This window comes from Nyctereutes procyonoides, unplaced genomic scaffold, assembly GCF_905146905.1.
Source record: "Nyctereutes procyonoides isolate TBG_1078 unplaced genomic scaffold, NYPRO_anot_genome, whole genome shotgun sequence".
Lineage (NCBI taxonomy): Eukaryota > Metazoa > Chordata > Mammalia > Carnivora > Canidae > Nyctereutes > Nyctereutes procyonoides.
Genome location: NW_026575133.1, coordinates 2,309,199 through 2,326,434, shown reverse-complemented (window position 1 = coordinate 2,326,434; position 17,236 = coordinate 2,309,199). Strand labels below are relative to the sequence as shown.

Below are 17,236 nucleotides of genomic sequence, written 5' to 3'. Positions count from 1 at the left end.
TTAAACCATAAAAATAAAACATAAAGTTCAGTTCCTCAGTTACACCAGTCACATTTCAAGTCTTCAGTAACCACATATAGGTATTGGGTACCATATTGAGGAGCTCTACCACCATTGCAGAAAGTTCTCTTGCACGAGAGACTTACACGGAGAGGTATTGTCGATCACTCATTTTTTCTTATGTGTTGTTATAGTATCTTATTTTATTTGGGAATACTTTTCAATTTTTTCTTTTAGGCTTCTAGGAAAAGCAGTTGTTTTATACCAGACTTGTGGTTTCTTTTCTGCCGTGGTATTACTCTGATTCTCTTCCTAAAGGAAGGAGGGAGGAATGGCAAACACACTCCCTGAGGGATGCTCCTCTCACGCTTGCCCATGGCAGACATCGCTAATTGATCACAGCACTTTTTGTTTTTGTTTTTGTTTTTGTTTTTTTTTAAATTTTTTTTAACTTTTTTTTTTTATTTATTTATGATAGTCACAGAGAGAGAGAGAGAGAGAGAGAGAGAGAGGCAGAGACACAGGCAGAGGGAGAAGCAGGCTCCATGCACCGGGAGCCTAACGTGGGATTCGATCCCGGGTCTCCAGGATCGTGCCCTGGGCCAAAGGCAGGCGCCAAACTGCTGCGCCACCCAGGGATCCCGATCACAGCACTTTTTGATGTTCCTTGAACCATTGCTGTTTTCAAAACTTACCTCTTAGTTCCCTGCTCTTCTCTGGCTCCTGAGACAGAATAGGACGCAGTGGCAGGTCACGAGGTGTCTTCCCCATGTGTTCTATCCCGGGGAGGGCTCTGATTCCATCTCCTCTGAGTACTTTCCCAATCATCTTTCCTCCGTGGCCCTCCATGGCTCCATTCAGGGAGATCTGTCTTGTCTTTTCCATTATTCTTATTGGCATCTCTGAAGAGGACATCTTTTTCGGCTCACTTTCTTCCCCACAGAAGGTTGGAGGCCCAAGGATAATTTGGGGTCATTTTAAGTCTCAAACAGTTGCAGTCTCCTGCAGGCCATGCTAGTGGCTCTTCCCACACAATACTTTTCTAAAATGTTAGTCGTCTTCCTGTTTGATTCAGCTATATTTGCCATGGACACACCAGGATTGTTTTCTAGACATGCCTCTCAGGATTTAATTGCTGGCACCTGGCACTTGCTAGGCCTCTGTAAGGGAACCACACTTTTGGTTTCTTGTCCTTCCCCATTCCTCTCCCACTGAAAGAATGTACTGGGCACCATCTTGATTGGTTCTTGCCATAAAATTGAGGGTTTTTTCCCCCCTTGCACAGAGTTCTTGAGGTATAATTTACATATTGTATTATTCACCCATTGTAAGTGTACAATTTGATTTTAGTAGATTCATATTTGTGCAGCCATTGCCACAATTAAGTTATAGAACATTTCCACCACCTGGAGAAGTTCCCTCATGTTCCTTTATAGTCAAATCTCAGTCTTGCCCCCAATTCTAGGATTCTTTAATCTTCCTAGCTCTATAAATTACCCTTTTTTAGACATTTAATATAAATGGAATTATGTAATATGTAGTCTTTTGCATCTAGCTTCTTTCACTTAGCATGTTTTTGAGCTTCATACGTGTTGTAGCATGTGTCAGTAATTTGTTCTTTTTAATTGCTAAATAGTTTACCATTTTATAGATATATCACATTTTGTTTATGTGTTCAACAGCTGATAGGCATTTATGTTGTTTTCAAGTTTGGGGCTATTATGAATAAGGTTGCTCTAAACATTTGCGTTTATGTCTTTGTGTGGACATATGTTTTCATTTCTCTTGGGAAGATTCCCTAGGAGTGAAATTGCTGGGTCTTATGATAAGATTATGTATAAGTTTTTAGGAAACTGCCAAATGATTTTCCATATATAATATACCATCTTATCTTCCAAGTAGCAATGGATGAAGTTTCCCATTTCTCCACACCACAAAGCTAAGTTTTAATTAGCTTTTGTTACTCAAAGGCCCTTTCAGTTTTTCTTTTATTGCTTAGTGATGAAATATGTTGGCTCTTCTTGAATTTCTGGACTCTCTCTCTATTCCTTTTCATTCCACTATAAATTACCCAATTCTCTATAAAACCCTTGTCTTTCTTTCTTCCTTTCTTTCTTTTAAAAAAAGATTTTATTTATTTATTCATGAGAGACACAGAGAGAGAGGCAGAGACATAGGCAGAGGGAGAAGCAGGCTCCCTCCGGGGCTCCTGATGCAGGACTTGATCCCAGGACCCCAGGATCATGACCTGGGCCAAAGGCAGATGCTCAACCACTGAGCCCCCCAGGAGCCCCCCTCTTCTTTCTTGTAGTACCTTATCAAACACAGCTAATAGCAACCAAGGCATGCCATTAATATTCTGACTCTCAATCTTTTCACTTAAACCTATAGCTCAGTTCAGTTTATCATCTGCCTTCCTACTGAATGCAGGCCAATGTTTTTACCAGGTACCTCATTACTGCATAACATATATCACCTCCTTCCAGGCTTTAGTAACAGTTTCCTTGACATTCACTGCCTTTCCCAAACACAATGGATTTTTGTTATAGTAGCACGCTACTTCTGATAGCAATTTCTGTATTCATTAGGATAAAAACGTTGTGTTTTTGTGTAATGAATGACCCAAATCTCAGATACTTGTAAAAATTGCAGTTTTTATTCTTCCCATTCATACTACATATCCATCCTGACCAACAATACCTCTACTCCACATCATATTTACCCTAGAACTCAGGGTGATAGAGTCACCACTATCTGGAACATTGCTTGTCTTTGGGAAAGGGAGAAGAGGACTGTGACTTGCAGTAACTCATGCAGTAACTTTTAAAGCTTTCTCTCACATTTTTTTATCAGAGCAGGTGAAGTGGCCAATCCTGACATATATATGGGGCAAAGAAATATAATCTTCCTACAGGGAAGGGCAACAAAGATTGTGCACAACAGTATCATTTATCACATTATGCTTTTGTTTTATATCCTGAGGACCCTGGAGAAGAAAGAAACAGCTGTCTCTATGTGGTGGTTTTGCCCAGAGCCACTCACAGCTAGAGTAAGACAGGGTGTCCTTTCAAAATACCTTACAGACCTAGGCCTTTGAACTTCATGGTGATTGGCTCCCACCTGATACACAGAATTATTATATGCCATTCTTCTGTCTCAACCAGCCCTATGTGTTAGATTCAGGGAGAGATTTGATTGGATGGACTGTCATTTCTAGAGTTTGCTAACCAACATCTAATGTCCTCTGGGGGCATTAATAAATCCATTTTTTTCTTATCTCCAGCTGTCTTTTGGGGAGATATTGCCTTAGATGAAGAGGACCTGAAGTTATTTCACATTGACAAAGCCAGAGACTGGATCAAGCAGTCAGTAGAGGAAGGGGGACATAGCACAGGTAAGTAATGTGTCCCCTATTTTCCTTTCTCTGGGGAGAAGGGTCAGGGGCTCTGGCAAGGGTATATGTGAACAGACATCAGTATATGACCTGTCAGTCCCATGCCCACCTGTCTGTTGAAAACCAGAGCGGTCACTCTTTCTGCATGGCAGGTTGTGGAGCTGGAGCCTCCAGATTTACTGATCTTTGTAAGAAAATCTCCATTTGGGATCCCTGGGTGGCGCAGCGGTTTGGCACCTGCCTTTGGCCCAGGGCGCGATCCTGGAGACCCGGGATCGAGTCCCACGTCGGGCTCCTGGTGCATGGAGCCTGCTTCTCCCTCTGCCTGTGTCTCTGCCTCTCTCTCTCTCTCTCTGTGTGTGACTATCATAAATAAATAAAAAAAAAAAAAATCAAAAGAAAATCTCCATTTGCTTCTTTATCTGAAGGCTCAGGCTCCAGCTCAAGAGGGTTCAGACTTGATCAAACTCAGTGTGGGTTCTCAGGACTTTGGCCTTGGGGTGGGTCCAGCACTTCCCGGACTGGGCCAGTTAGGGCATGTCTGTTGATGCTAATAATGCTTAGCACTGGGAGGAATGTTTGCCTGTGGTGTGCTGTGCACTTGTTTTGCAGATGAACCAGGCAACATGATGGGGCTTCAGACTTTGATTACTCTTCTTCCTCCTTTGCCTCCACCTGGGGGGTGGGAGGATAGTAGTGGGACTAATCTCTTGAGTTCTCACCTGCCCTGCTCACTGGGCTCAGATGCCTCAGCTCTGGGGAATCTCCCTTCTTAGAAACACAGGGGGGCTGCATCGTGAGGCTGATGGGCTGGTGTAGCTCACCATGGCCCGCTATTTGGTGACCAGGGCTCATGTGTACCTGATGCTACACTGTCTCTGCTACCTGCAGCCTCTCCTCCCACCCTCTTTTCTTTCTTTTGAGACTTTTAAAAACATATTCTAGTAAGAATACAAGAGATTTCCTCTCAACAAATTTTTTAAGTACACAAATAGTATTATAAACTATGGGCTCAGTGTGGTATAGCAGATCTCCAGAACTTGTTCATCTCATATAACTGAAGCTTTGTACCATTTTTTTGGCCACCTGTCATGGCCAAGTGCAGTGCTGGAAAAAGAGGAGTAAGATGGGACCTCTGCCTTCAGGGAGACCATTCATGCCAGGCAGACAAGGGTTAGACCTGGACAATCTCTCTGATGTCTCTAAGGTTCAGTTTTCCTATCTGCAAAATGGAGATGAAGCCATCACTCACTCCACAGGGGGTTGGAAGGATCAAGTCCCAAGATAATAGGCTAGCCTGGTGCCTGGCACATAGCAAGTTCTCAGGTAATGGCAGATATTATCGCTGAGGTACTCCCAGTCTAGTGGAATGAGACTGACAGGTGAATAGATAAACCGCAATTCCCAGGGCAAGTGCTGTAATGACCAAGAGAAGTGGGAAGAGAGAGGAATGAGGGGAAGAAGCCAAGAAAGGCATTGTGGGAATGGGCACTCTTGCATTGTGTCTTGAGGATGAGTATGAGTTCTTGAAGTCAAAGAATTGAGAAAAGACATTTCAGGCAGTGGGGAAGCCACATGGGGAGAGTGACAGGGCCTGTCTTCACTTGGGGAATAGCAGTAAGGTGCGCATCACTGGAGGGTGGCTCCTTGGGGTAGGCTGTGGTAGAGATGCATCTGCAGAGGTTGGCAGGGGTAGATGGTGAGGGTGCCTGTTGGAGGGGTGGATGGGAATGTGCCCAGAGTAAGGGGCAACTCCCATGGCTCATGAGGAATATGAGTAGCTCCAGGGACCAGGCCAAGTCCAAGCTCCCCCAGATGCTGGGGGATGAGGGGAGAGCAAGGGGACAAAGGTTGTCAGGAGGTCAGAGGGACCTTGCTGTCAGGAGTTGGGAAGAAGGAGGAACAATTTAGCACTTTAGAGCTTCTTTTTGGTGTCTGGTTCTTTAACTGTAAGTTCTTAGGAGTTTTGAGGCCTCTCATGTATGGTTTGAATTGTCTGTTCGAATTCTAAATGGATTTTTACAAACCAAGTTATTTTTCACACCAATATATATGACCTTAATTGAGCTCTAACAAAAGGAAGTATCTCTTCATAGTTCTACTGTGCCACCTAACCAGTTCTTACCTAGAGGCCTAGAGAAGTTAACCTGATTATAATCCCTGTGTGGTTAAATTTTTAAAACGTTTCTTTTTTGCAATATTACTTAAACATTGTAAGCTTCGCATATCTTAAATATACAAGATTATAGAACTTTTACATATGTCCACATAAATACCACCCAGACCAAGGTGTGAAACATTTCCAGAACCATAGACACTCCCGCATGGCCCTGCCCAATCAGTTCCCATCCCACAGCCGCCACTAGTCTGGCCGCTGTCACAGACTCGTTCTACGTGCATAAACAGAATCACACAGCATGTCTTGTTTGCCTGATTTCACTCAGCCTTCTGACCTTGTTAAGGGAAGTACTTCGTTCTCTCTCATTGTGTGGTATTCTCTTGTGTGACTGAATGCTCATGTAGTCATCCTTCTATTGAGTTCACGGTCTTGGGCTATGATTAATCAAGCTGCTGCTGACATTCTTTTTTTTTTTATAAATTTTTTTTTATTTATGATAGTTACACACACAGAGAGAGAGAGAGGCAGAGACATAGGCAGAGGGATAAGCAGGCTCCATGCACCGGGAGCCCGACGTGGGATTCGATCCTGGGTCTCCAGGATCCCGCCTGGGCCAAAGGCAGGCGCTAAACCACTGCGCCACCCAGGGATCCCTGCTGCTGACATTCTTATACATGTCTTTTGGTGAACACAAGCACTCGTTTCTACTGGGCAGTTAGAACTGGGATTGATGGGTCATAGGCTACGAAAGGTCAGCCTTAGTAGTTACTGTTTTCCAAAGTGGTTGTAAAGGTTTACATTGCATGTGGGTGCATAGCGATTTGGAAGGCAGGAGCAGTGACCATGCAAGATCCAATGAGGACTTCTGGGGCTTGGTCTTCCTGACTTGGGGACCCTTCTCACATATTCTAGGCTAGCACATCAGTTAGTTGGCACTAATCCACCAACACAAATGTTCAGGGTCACCCCTATCAGTGATCCTTGTGTTGTCCCTGGGGTGCTTCCATGCCATAGCATGGAGGCCCATCCTTAGCAAATGTGAGTGGGAGACCCCAGAGAGACGCTGGGAGTGGCCGGCCACCATGCCAGCAGTTGGCCAGCTCCTGGAGAGCTGTCTGCCCAGAAGATTGCCTCAGGATGCTGCAGCAAAGGGAAGCCCAGCAGCCCGGCCTGCGCCTCCCTCCCGACACTCCCCTAAGGCCAACATGGTCAGCCTCTGGTCTACGAACTTGAGTAGTCTCTTTACTTCTTCACTGTGAACTCAGAGAGGGCTGAGTCCACATCATATTTGTCTTTGGATCCTTTGGAGGTGGCCCAGTCCTTTATACCTACAAGACATTGGCCAACATGTATAGAGAGGAAGAAGGAAGGGGTTGGCAGAGACTGGAAGACCCTGGAACCATCTCCTATGGGCCTAAGAGCTCCAACAGGGATTTGCTTCTAGAAGGGTGATGAAAGCACTGGTTGTTGTCATGGGCTTTAGGATCAGACTTTCTGGGTTTGGATCCTTGATCTGGGCCTCAGTTTCTTCATCTATCAAACGGGAACAGTAGTGTTTTAAGGACAGAAAGAATGTATATAAAATGCTTACCACAGTGCCTGGCTAATAAAAACTGCTCAATAAATAGCAACTCTGACACCTCCTCATTAGGAGGAGTAGCAGTATTTGCAGAAAGCAGAGTGGCCTGGGAAGGTTTAGGCTAAAGTGGAGAGTGGGGGAGATTTGCTATGTGCTGGAGGGAACATTGGCAGCTTGCGTCTGAGGCCTTTGAAACACGTACCTAACTGGTGTTTCCTCCTTCCGAAGCTTGGAATTTTTTTTTTCCTTTGGTCTGCTCTTATGGCAAAGTGATTTTTATCCTGATCACTTTTCTCTGTGGGCCAGTAGTACTTCACAACTATCTAGCATAGTTATTTTATTTTCAGAATGGGAATTTTTAAAATTGTTTTTGCTGATTAAACTAATACTGCCAGTTTTTGTTTTTTGTTTTTAAAGTCCAATAGCTCAAAATTGTAGAAAGTAAAAATCTCTAGTTCTCCCAGCCCCAGGGTTCCGTGTTATTATCTGTTTGCTGGATTCCTTCCAGCCTCACTGGGCTCAGGCTGTGTGCACACAGAGATTTTTAAAACATAGAAGGGATTTCGCTCATACCCTCTTGTGCAACCTGCATTTCAGTTAATACCACTGCATAGACATCTTTTCATGCAGTACATTATGAGCTAGCACATCTAATGTACAACTCTGCCATAATTCGTCAAACCAATCCCATACAGATGGGCATGAAGAGTGTTTCCCTTTTCTTCCTGTAATTCTTCCCAGTTAGAAACAATGGTGTTGTGAGCAACTTTGTGCATCGATCCTTAAACATTTGCTTTGATTAAAAAAAAAAAAAAAAAAGTATTTTTAAATTTAGGTTTTCATTTCCTTTTTTTTAAAATTTAATTTATTTATTCATGAGAGACACACACACACACACACAGAGGCAAAGACACAGGCAGAGGGAGAAGCAGGCTCCATGCAGGGAGCCCAATATGCGACTCAATCCCAGGTCTCCAGGATCATGCGCTGGGCCAAAGGCAGGTGCTAAACCGCTGAGCCACCTGGGCTGCCCTAGGTTTTTATTTCTAAGCTTTGGTCAGTGCCCCTGTGTTTTAGGGGAGAGAAGGAGGTTCAAGGGGAGGGGCTGCTAAATCCCTGGGAGGGAGGGCTTATAGGGGGAAGGGTTCAGAACCCTGCAGTGTAGCCCCAGAAGCCTTCTTTCCTGGTCCATCCTGTGAGTTTGGAGCTGCTTTCTTGGCTGCAGAATGACACAATATCATTGCCCTCGAGGTAACCAAGGTGGCTTCCTTCCATAGGTGTTCCCAATGTGTTAAATTCAGTGAGCGGCAGAACCAAGACTAGAACCAGGTGTCCCAGGTCCCAGGCCACGTGTCCTCCACTGGACCAGCCTGTCCGCCATGTTGCCAGTTAGAAGAAACAGAGTACAGCAGAGGTGCGTGTAATCGTTCCTTTGCCATCACCTGGAATGTGCCTCTCTGGGCCAAATGATGAGCAGAGGCCTTGTGCCTGGGTTGCTTTATGCGCCCACTCAGGGTGCTGCATTGGCCACAGAAAAAAGCTGCTGAGACCCCCAGCAGGGAGCACCCTTGCCATTCACTTAGAGGAATCAGTCTCCCTGCCTCTAGTCCTCCTTCCCCATCGTGCTTCCAGGTCATCTTCCTGGCCCTAACCTTGCAGCCACTGTAGTGGGTTGCATAATGTCCCCCCAGACTCATTTCTACCGGGACTTCAGAATGTGACCTTATTTGGAAATAGAGGATTTGCAGATGTAATTAGTTAAGGATCTTGAAATGAGACCTCAGTCCAGTAATGGACTTTAAAAGGAGGGCACGCAGACACAGAGGCCGCGTGAGGAGGGCGGCAGAGACTGGAGTGAAACATCTAAGAGCCTGGAAATGCCCAGGATTGCCTGAGCCACTCATGGTTAGCAAGGGATGAGGAAGGCTCCTTCTCTAGAGCCTTCGGAGGGAGCATGGCTCTGCCAACACCTTGATTTTCAACTGCTAGCCCCCAGAACTGGGAGAGAATGAATTTCGGTTGCTTCAAGCCACCCACTTTGTGGGAGTTTGTTACAGCGGTCTGGGGAGACTGACAAGACAGCTATTTTCCTTAAAACCCTCCGTGGCTCCCTATCACTTGGCAGAAACATTCCTGAGTCTGACCTTGGTCTGAACTGTGCACACTCTGTCTACAACCTGCATATCCAGTCCCCTTCCCTCTCTTTGTCCTCCAGCCAAATATAATGACATTGTGTCTGTATAAGCCCTGAGTTTCCCTCCTTTCAGCCTTCTGTTCCAGCTACACCCTTTGCTCTAAGTCCTTATTCTGTAGAGAAAGAAGTGAAAGCCCAGGGGAAACCAGTGACTCCTCCAGGGCCCTACAACAGGTGTGCTTTCATGAGACAACTTACTTAGCACGGCTCCCAGCTTGGAAGGCACCTGTGTCGACAGCCCTGTGAAAATTAGCCCTGTGAAAATTAGTGCATGGGGTAGAAAGAGCTCTATTTTCTCCCCATTTTCAGACTGGTCTATGCCCCTGCCATGGGAGCTGCCAGAGGAAGTGGCAGCAGCATTTTGGATATGTGCGGGGCAAGGAGGCAAGAGTGCATTCTTCGGGGAGAGAAAGTCCTTCTGTGTGCATTTTATTTGCAGAGAGAAGAATGGGAGCTCTGAGCAGCCATGGGCCAAGCTGTTCTATGAATGGGACCCTTGAATTAACATTGCAGAGTTTCCTAAAGCTGCTAATCGGATTAGCTGTGTAGTGAAGGAAGTACTTAGCGGGACACACACACAGACACACACGCAGGCACACACACTCTCCGACCGTCTTGCATCTTCTTCGATGAGATGGTGCAGAGCCTCATAGCCCTGTTTCTGAGTTCCGAGACACCACTCCTGCTAAGCACACAAGGTGGAGGGCAATGTGCCTGATGCTTGGGACTTTTGTTTATTAGTACCTCCCCTGAAGAGTCCAGGAAGCCAGTGTTGCACATTCTCATCTTTGCAAATGTCTGGAAACCTCGAGAGGAAGTCTCGCCTTGCGGTTACCTCCATCCGGATAATGGATCTGATTTCTTGGGCTTTGTAATGAGGGCTTGGAAAGAGGAAATGGTTGTGATGATTTACTGGCTCTGATGGAAGCTGACGGCCTTGCCTTGTCTATTCTGAGCCACTGGGTCACATCCAGCTCTATTTAAGAAGCCAACCTTCCTCTGGATCCTAAGTTCCTTAACTCCTGCCATCTATGTGAGTGTCTGCATAAGCCCAGTGGTTTGGGCCCCTGCATTCAAAAGAATGAAATAGCAGGAGTGAGAGACGTAGGTTTGGATACCTTGCCTCCCCTCTCTGGGCCTCCTCTCGGAATCATGAGGGTCCTTCCACCTGGTAGACTCGTCAGCTCCTAGAGTTCCTTTTCTTACATGGAACACATGTAATTGTCGCCTCCTGTTCCCATTGAATATTCACATCCTCATTTTTTTCAAGCCAGTTAGAGCTCTGGATTTGAACTCCAGTGTTTCAGGCTTGAGAAAATAGGAGACTCAACGGTCATTGAGCATTGAGGGACAAAATTTAGGCATACAAGGCTAACACATGCCCATGAGGGACCTACAGGTACTATGAGGGTTTCTGGGCTTTTACCATCCAAGGTTTGAAGCTCTAAAAAGGAGACCCCCCAAAAAATAAATAAATAAATAAATAAATAAATAAATAAATAAATGGAGACCCAACATGTCTCTGCTTCCAACACATATTTAGCTTTAGAGACTCTTGAGAGTGTTTGTGGGTGCGGTTGTTTTAAGCAGCCCCATTGACAGGCTGTGATTTTCAGTTTCCATTCCTGTGGAGACATTTCCTAAACTTTGGGGACATGGCTTTACTAATTCATCAATTTTCTTCAGTGGAGGTGGGAGTGTCCAGATAAGAAGTAGGGCTGTGGTAGCTCCCTGTGACATTTTGTAGAAGGGACAATGTCCTGAGTTATGAATGAATGCCAGATTGGTTGGATTCAAGTCTGTCTTCTAGCATCACACAATGCCACATGCCATTTTAGCAAAATCTGGTGGCCTCTGCTGCTGGAACTACTGATTTAGAAAGCTGGAGAGGAGCAAGATGCTGTCAGGGAGCAATCTTCCTCAACCTTTCCACCATCTCCTCAAGGGCTTTGGAGGAGCAGGTGCCTGGAGAATAAGGTCTTGGTGACTTCCTTTCTCTAAGTACATTGTACTTTGACATTTCAAGTTCATAGACCCCTTTGAGAGTTTGATGAATGTTATGAGCACTTCTCTGGGAAAAAAGTACAAACACACACACACAATTTTGCTTGGAATTTCAAGAGATTTAACTACTTCATGAATCCCAAGATATGAAACTCTGTTGGAGATGCTCTTCTTTTGTGGACATCCCTGGCCTTGCAGACTGCAGTGTAGAAAGCCTTGGATGGTGGAGTCAGGTGGGCCTGGGTTGCCTCTCTGGCTCTGTGTTGATTAGCCTGGGTCTCAGGGTGACTCGATCCTTATCTGTAAAATGAGATATTAATGCCTATCTTGCAGGGGGGACTGAAAACTGTGATAGGTAAAGCACTCATGCCAGGGTCTGACACCTGATAGGTGCCTGATAAGTAATTGCTACCATGGCTGCCCCTATGCTGGCTCTTCCTCTGTCTTCTCTTCTCTCTGGCCCACCTCTGTGTCTCAAGACTCCACATGCCCCATATGCCCTAGAATTCTTTTACATCACTGTATGTACTCAGCAGCACCTTCCCGGGGTCTCTGGAGCTGGGCTGACAGCACTGTGATCTATGCAGATCATTGAGTGCAGACCCCATCCACCCATGGGACATCTCTGCCAATTCCCTAGCCTTCCCTGGTCCTCCTGAGTCAAACTCTAGAATCACAAAGTTGGCCAGAGAGAGATCTGAAAATGGCTTAGATGCTGGTTCTTCTTTGATAGCAACAACAAAAAGCATAATACTAACCAGCATTTGCTGTATTCTGTGTGTCTTACAGACTCTAACACATGATCACATTCAAACCTCACTCGATGATTCTATGTGGTTGGTATAGACACAAAGGCAAATGTTCAGAGAGGCATGTGACTAACTCTAATACAACGAATTACTGGTAGAGCCAAGATGAGGACTTACCTGTCATGTCAAAGGCCCTACTTTGAGCCTCTACACTCCATTGCTTCTAGAAATAGCTGCTGGCATCACCACTGACACTGTCCCTTTGAGCCAGGGAAACTTGGTCTCCCCATCAGCACCCTTGAGGGGTGATGGGAAAAGATGAGGAAGAGTTCCCTGTGCTATTGGGGCTTCACCTCATCATGCCCTCTGTTGTCTCAGGTCACATTCACAGTGTGCCCTGCCGCATCCCCCAGCCTGTCCAGCTGTGACTCGTCTTTGGTCTTGGCTTGTCCTCTTTTGTTCCAGCATCAGGCTAGGCATGTGAAAGATGCCAGACAAATGCTGTGGTCTGTGGACGGGGCTATGAGCCTCAGGAGTGCTTGTTGGCCTTCCTGCTTTCCTGCTCTCTCTGCTCCCCCAAGAGGTCAGTTGAGGTTAGGTTTGTTTGCTTGAATGTGGGATGCATTTGAATGTGGGTGCCAGCAGTGAAAGAATTGCTTACAGGGTGGTGCCTTCAGGCCCAGTCACCTTGCAGGAAGTGTCTGAAAAGGGCATCCTTAAGCCAAGTGGCCAATAGCTAATCTCTACTGGGCCCTTAGATTCCCAGATGGAAAATGTGGTCCTTATGTCATTTCCATGCCAGAGAAGGAGTACCAGCATTCCTGCTCACTTCTCCAGGGTTCCTTTCATCCCTTCTCCCCTCAGACCTGCAGCCCTCTCCCCCAGCTGACTGCTCCAATCATCCCTGCCCTCCTATGATAATTCTCCTTGGCTCCCGTGGTGTAGAACTTGATCTTTACTTGCTGAACTCCTACTCTGATATATATCTGCTTCACAGCTCTGCTGACCCCCTGACATCAACCTTCCCTCCCTCCCTCCTTCCTCCAAGTATCAGGTGCTAATGGGGGACCTCGTCTGTGCTCAGCACCAAGGATACCCACTTTCTCTTCTGCTATTGAAGAGATGGAATTTTAATGATGGATATGGTTATGGTCATATTTTGGGGTGTGGGAGGAATGGTGCAACCTGGGATCATAAGGCCCTGCTGGTGTGGGGTAGCCCCCAGCCTCCTAGAGGAGGCATGCTCCAGCAGGCAGAACTCACACTCAGAGGGAAGGCCCCAGGTGACAGCTGTCATCCAAATAGGAGTTGGTGTTGGGGATCTAGCCTGGGGCACTGCCAGGAGGCAGAGAAGGGCCACCAGGAGGACAAGAGCTGAGACTTAGGCAAATAGCATCAGAAGGACCTTTAGTAGAACTCACGGGAAGTTCCAGTTTTGAGTTGCAAGCTTGGGAGAACAAGGCAAAGACCCCTATTCCTTCTGGGGGTATGGGTAGTAGGGAGGACAATAAGCTGGAGATTTGGCCTGAAAGAATAAAATGAAGACAAGGGTCAGAAATTAGGCAGGAGCACACAGATCCAAATCAGGTTAAAGGTGAAGTGCTGCTGTGACCCTCCCGTGTTGAGCCTAAACTGCCTATATCCCCCTTGACCTAAGACATGGCTGGCCAGTGTCAGGGCAGGCTGAGCCCATAGACCGCCGCTGGCAGCAGAGAGGAGAGGGGGACAGTGGGGCAGAAATTGGGCAAGGCTTGGCAGCCAATCTGCCCATAAAGTCTTCAATTTAGTAAATGATTTGAGATGATAAAGAGGCATCTGATAAAATGCACATCTGTTCTTTGGGAAAGAAAAAAACAATACAACATAAGGATTCTATCATCTCTTTCCCTGGGGCCTCATTCAGAGGCTGATTTATACGTTGGATTAAAGCCAGAGTTCGCTGTGAACTTGAAGTGTTGGGAAAAGTAAATTCACCTTTAGGTTGATTTTTGTTATGACTGCCTTTCCCAGAATTTGGGGACACTGGGCAGGAAGTCCACTTGGAGCCACAATGGGGTGCAGAGCTGGGTAATGGGGAATGATGACCACCCTCAGGCATTCATCCAGGGAGCCACAACTCTGGGCACCTCATAGACCTCAAATCTGGGAGACTGAGTAAAAATTGGGAGATTGAGCTTGAGAAGGAGGACAAATAAGATTTAGTACCTGGCATTGTAGACAAAATTCTGTTTCAACTTCCAGAATCCCACTCAAGATAGCTCAAGTAAAGAATTCACTTAAGGATATATTCAGGGCCACCGACAGGCAGAAGAGAAGAGCCAGTCTTTTGGGGATTGGACTAGGAGAAAGGAGCAAAGCGGGCGTCTCTTCTCAGAGGGCCATAAAGTGCCTCATTTTTGCTTTTGCTTCTTCTTGCATATGACCCATTGTGGCCACCATGCCTGAGTTCCCATCATGATCTTCAACTGGAATGACTCCACTTGATGCCTGCAGCACCTCCCTATGTAGGGTACTGTGGAAGTCCTAAGAGCGGAAGGAATCTGAGAGTATAAAGTGAGCTAACCAGAGGGTTGACAACAGAGTCCCAGGGAGGTAGATGGAGGAAACAAAGTTACGAGGGAAGGAGGTGGGTCTGTGACTGTGGCTACAGAGAATAATGAATGGTGGTCTCTTTTGGGTTAACTTGGTCTTGGGGCCAAGCCTGATAACCTTACACCCACTTTGCCATTTCTGTTATTTCCATAGGAAAATATTTATGAGTTCCCGTCAGCATCTTAACACATGGAATTTGGGAACACAGCCTCACGAGAGCTGGGGGCCCCTTCTATCATTGAGGACCCAATCATTGCCCCTTGGTTTTGGCTAACAGAAAGGTTGTGCCTTACCTCCCCGGACATCATTCTTTGGTTTTTCTTAATCTCGATCATTTTTCACTGCCCTTTAACTGTGTATATTTTTGTTTGTATTTATTGAATGAAATTCTTTGTTACCTGTTTTTAACTTAAAGAATAGTTTTCTAGGGGACTCCTGGGTGGTTCAGCAGTTCAGCGCCTGCCTTTGGCCCAGGGCATGATCCTGGGGTCCCGGGATCGAGTCCCGCATTGGGCTCCTGGCTTAGAGCCTGCTTCTCCCTCTGCCTGTGTCTCTGCCTCTCTCTCTCTCCTTCTCTCTCTGTCTATCATGAATAAATAAATAAAATCTTAAAAAAAAGAATAGTTCTCTAAAGCAGAATGAAATGATGTAAGTCGTACTTAAGACTTGCTTACTTATGCCAATCAAATGTTCTAGTATCAGTGGCCTAGATATAAAAAAAAATTTCTCACCTTGACTTAAGAGAACCCTATGGTGAATCCTTTTTGACAAAAGAAAGGATGTTTTTATTTATTTTTTAAGAAAGGATGCTTTTATCACTGGATAAATTACCCCCTAAATATTTTAAGCTTAGTATTTTTCGTTTTCTTAAAATTATGCCTCTTTGCTTTTGTATTTCTTGGCCTCTTCTAGATATGTGTATATTTTGTTATAGTTGGAAACTGACCTCTGTCACAAATGCATTTTCTACTCAAGTATTTTCTTCTTGAACATGATAATGAACTCAGTTGTTTTTGGACAAAACCAGTGCCACAGCCCTTCACAGTTAGCCACTGCATGACAGCTTGGCCATCACTTCACGGAACTTCACTTTTCTTATCAAAAAATGAGAGGTTGAGCTAGCTCTATGCTTCCTGAGGGCCAAGAGTGATTCTCCTGGTTCTTTTGTCAACAATAATCCAGAAATGTATGGAGACTAAACATGTAGTTTCTGCTGCATGCACAGCTAATTAGAGAACCACAGTATCTTTGGCTCTTCCTTCATTTGATAACTCATGGGACTTCAGAGTGTTCTGCTCAAATTGTATCTAACCTGAGACCCTCCATTGGGCTCCCATAGGTGTTGGCAGGAATCTGGCTGTGGCCTCTTTTTGTTCTGTCTTAGAAAACAACAACAAACAACAATGGGCAGGAGAAAGTTAAGAGAGCTGAGGCTGCCTCCCACAGCAAAGCCACTGAGCACCAGTGACAAATGGGCTGGAACTAGAGAGCTGGAGAAGCAGCTTGAGGGGCAGCAGGTGGTCCTGCCTCTGTGTTTGAGATGAGACTCTTCTCCCATCGTGCTAACCTGTGACTGATGTACAGGGTGGTCAGAGCAAAGTCACATTTCTTCTGGGGGCTGTTTCCATAGAGGTCTGCAGATCATTATTTCCTTGGTTTCCAAGGAGGCTCAGAGAGAGGAGGTGATGAAGAGTTGCCAGTAGAAACTCCTCCTGTGTTCTGGTCATCTTATTTCTCTTCAGTGTCCTTTAATGAGGTTGTTTGCCCACAGACAGTGAGAGAAAAGCCCCAGCTGACCTTGGCACTGAGCCTCTAACTCCCTTCTGCTACTTGTTGCTTTCTGCCTCCCAGGTTTTCTGCTACCCTCCTGTACCCCAAGACCTGAGCTGCCATGGTCCAGGGGAAGGAGCTCTTGTCTTCTCTGACATTGGCACCCACTAAAGGCATGGCTTTCCCATTTAATCTGCTGCCCAGAGATCCTAAGCGGTCAGCCCACCAGCCAAATCTGGTCTGCAGATGTGTTTTGTTTGTTTTGTAGTGCTCACATTTTTAAACTCGCTGCCAACATTTGAAAAAATCAGATTTCCAATAAAAATCCGGAACTCTGGCTCCTCTTGGAAAGTTGGGGGATCTGATCATGCCGGTCCAGCATTTCCATGCGGCAACAATCCATGCAGTTGCATAAGGATGGGTCAAACTCCGGAGCACACGCTCTACGGTTTGTCACAGGCCCTGCTCCCCCTAATCGTCTCTCAGCCAGCCTCTTGCACTCTGATGTATTACTTGCCTGGCCCGCCAGCTCTGGTGTCTGAGTTTGCGCACTGGGCCAGGGGGTAAAGGATACCATCCTTGGGCCGTACATCTGGTCCCATGGCACTGGCCACACCTCTTCTCTCTTCTCCATCAAGGAAGGTTCCAGAGCTTCAACTGTTGCCTAGAAATATGAAAGAAGATCCCTCTTCTGGAGGCTCTTTTCTTGAACGTTCAGTGTTTGGCACCTCCTGGCAATACAGCATGCCATGTCCGGGGCTCTGCTTGGCACCGGGGAAAAATACAGAAAAAGGCAGATGGAACATGCTCAGTGTCTTAGAGGGGGCATTTTATG

The 17,236-nt window shown here is 46.0% G+C and overlaps 1 protein-coding gene across 1 annotated transcript in view; it reads left to right on the top strand.

The window, feature by feature from the left end:
• Positions 1-17,236, top strand: part of TLL2 (tolloid like 2) — a 116,913-nt gene that overhangs the window by 21,482 nt on the left and 78,195 nt on the right. Inside the window, 1 exon segment of the mRNA XM_055300211.1 lies at positions 3,284-3,394. Within this exon segment, the coding sequence (XP_055156186.1) occupies positions 3,284-3,394 (111 nt within the window).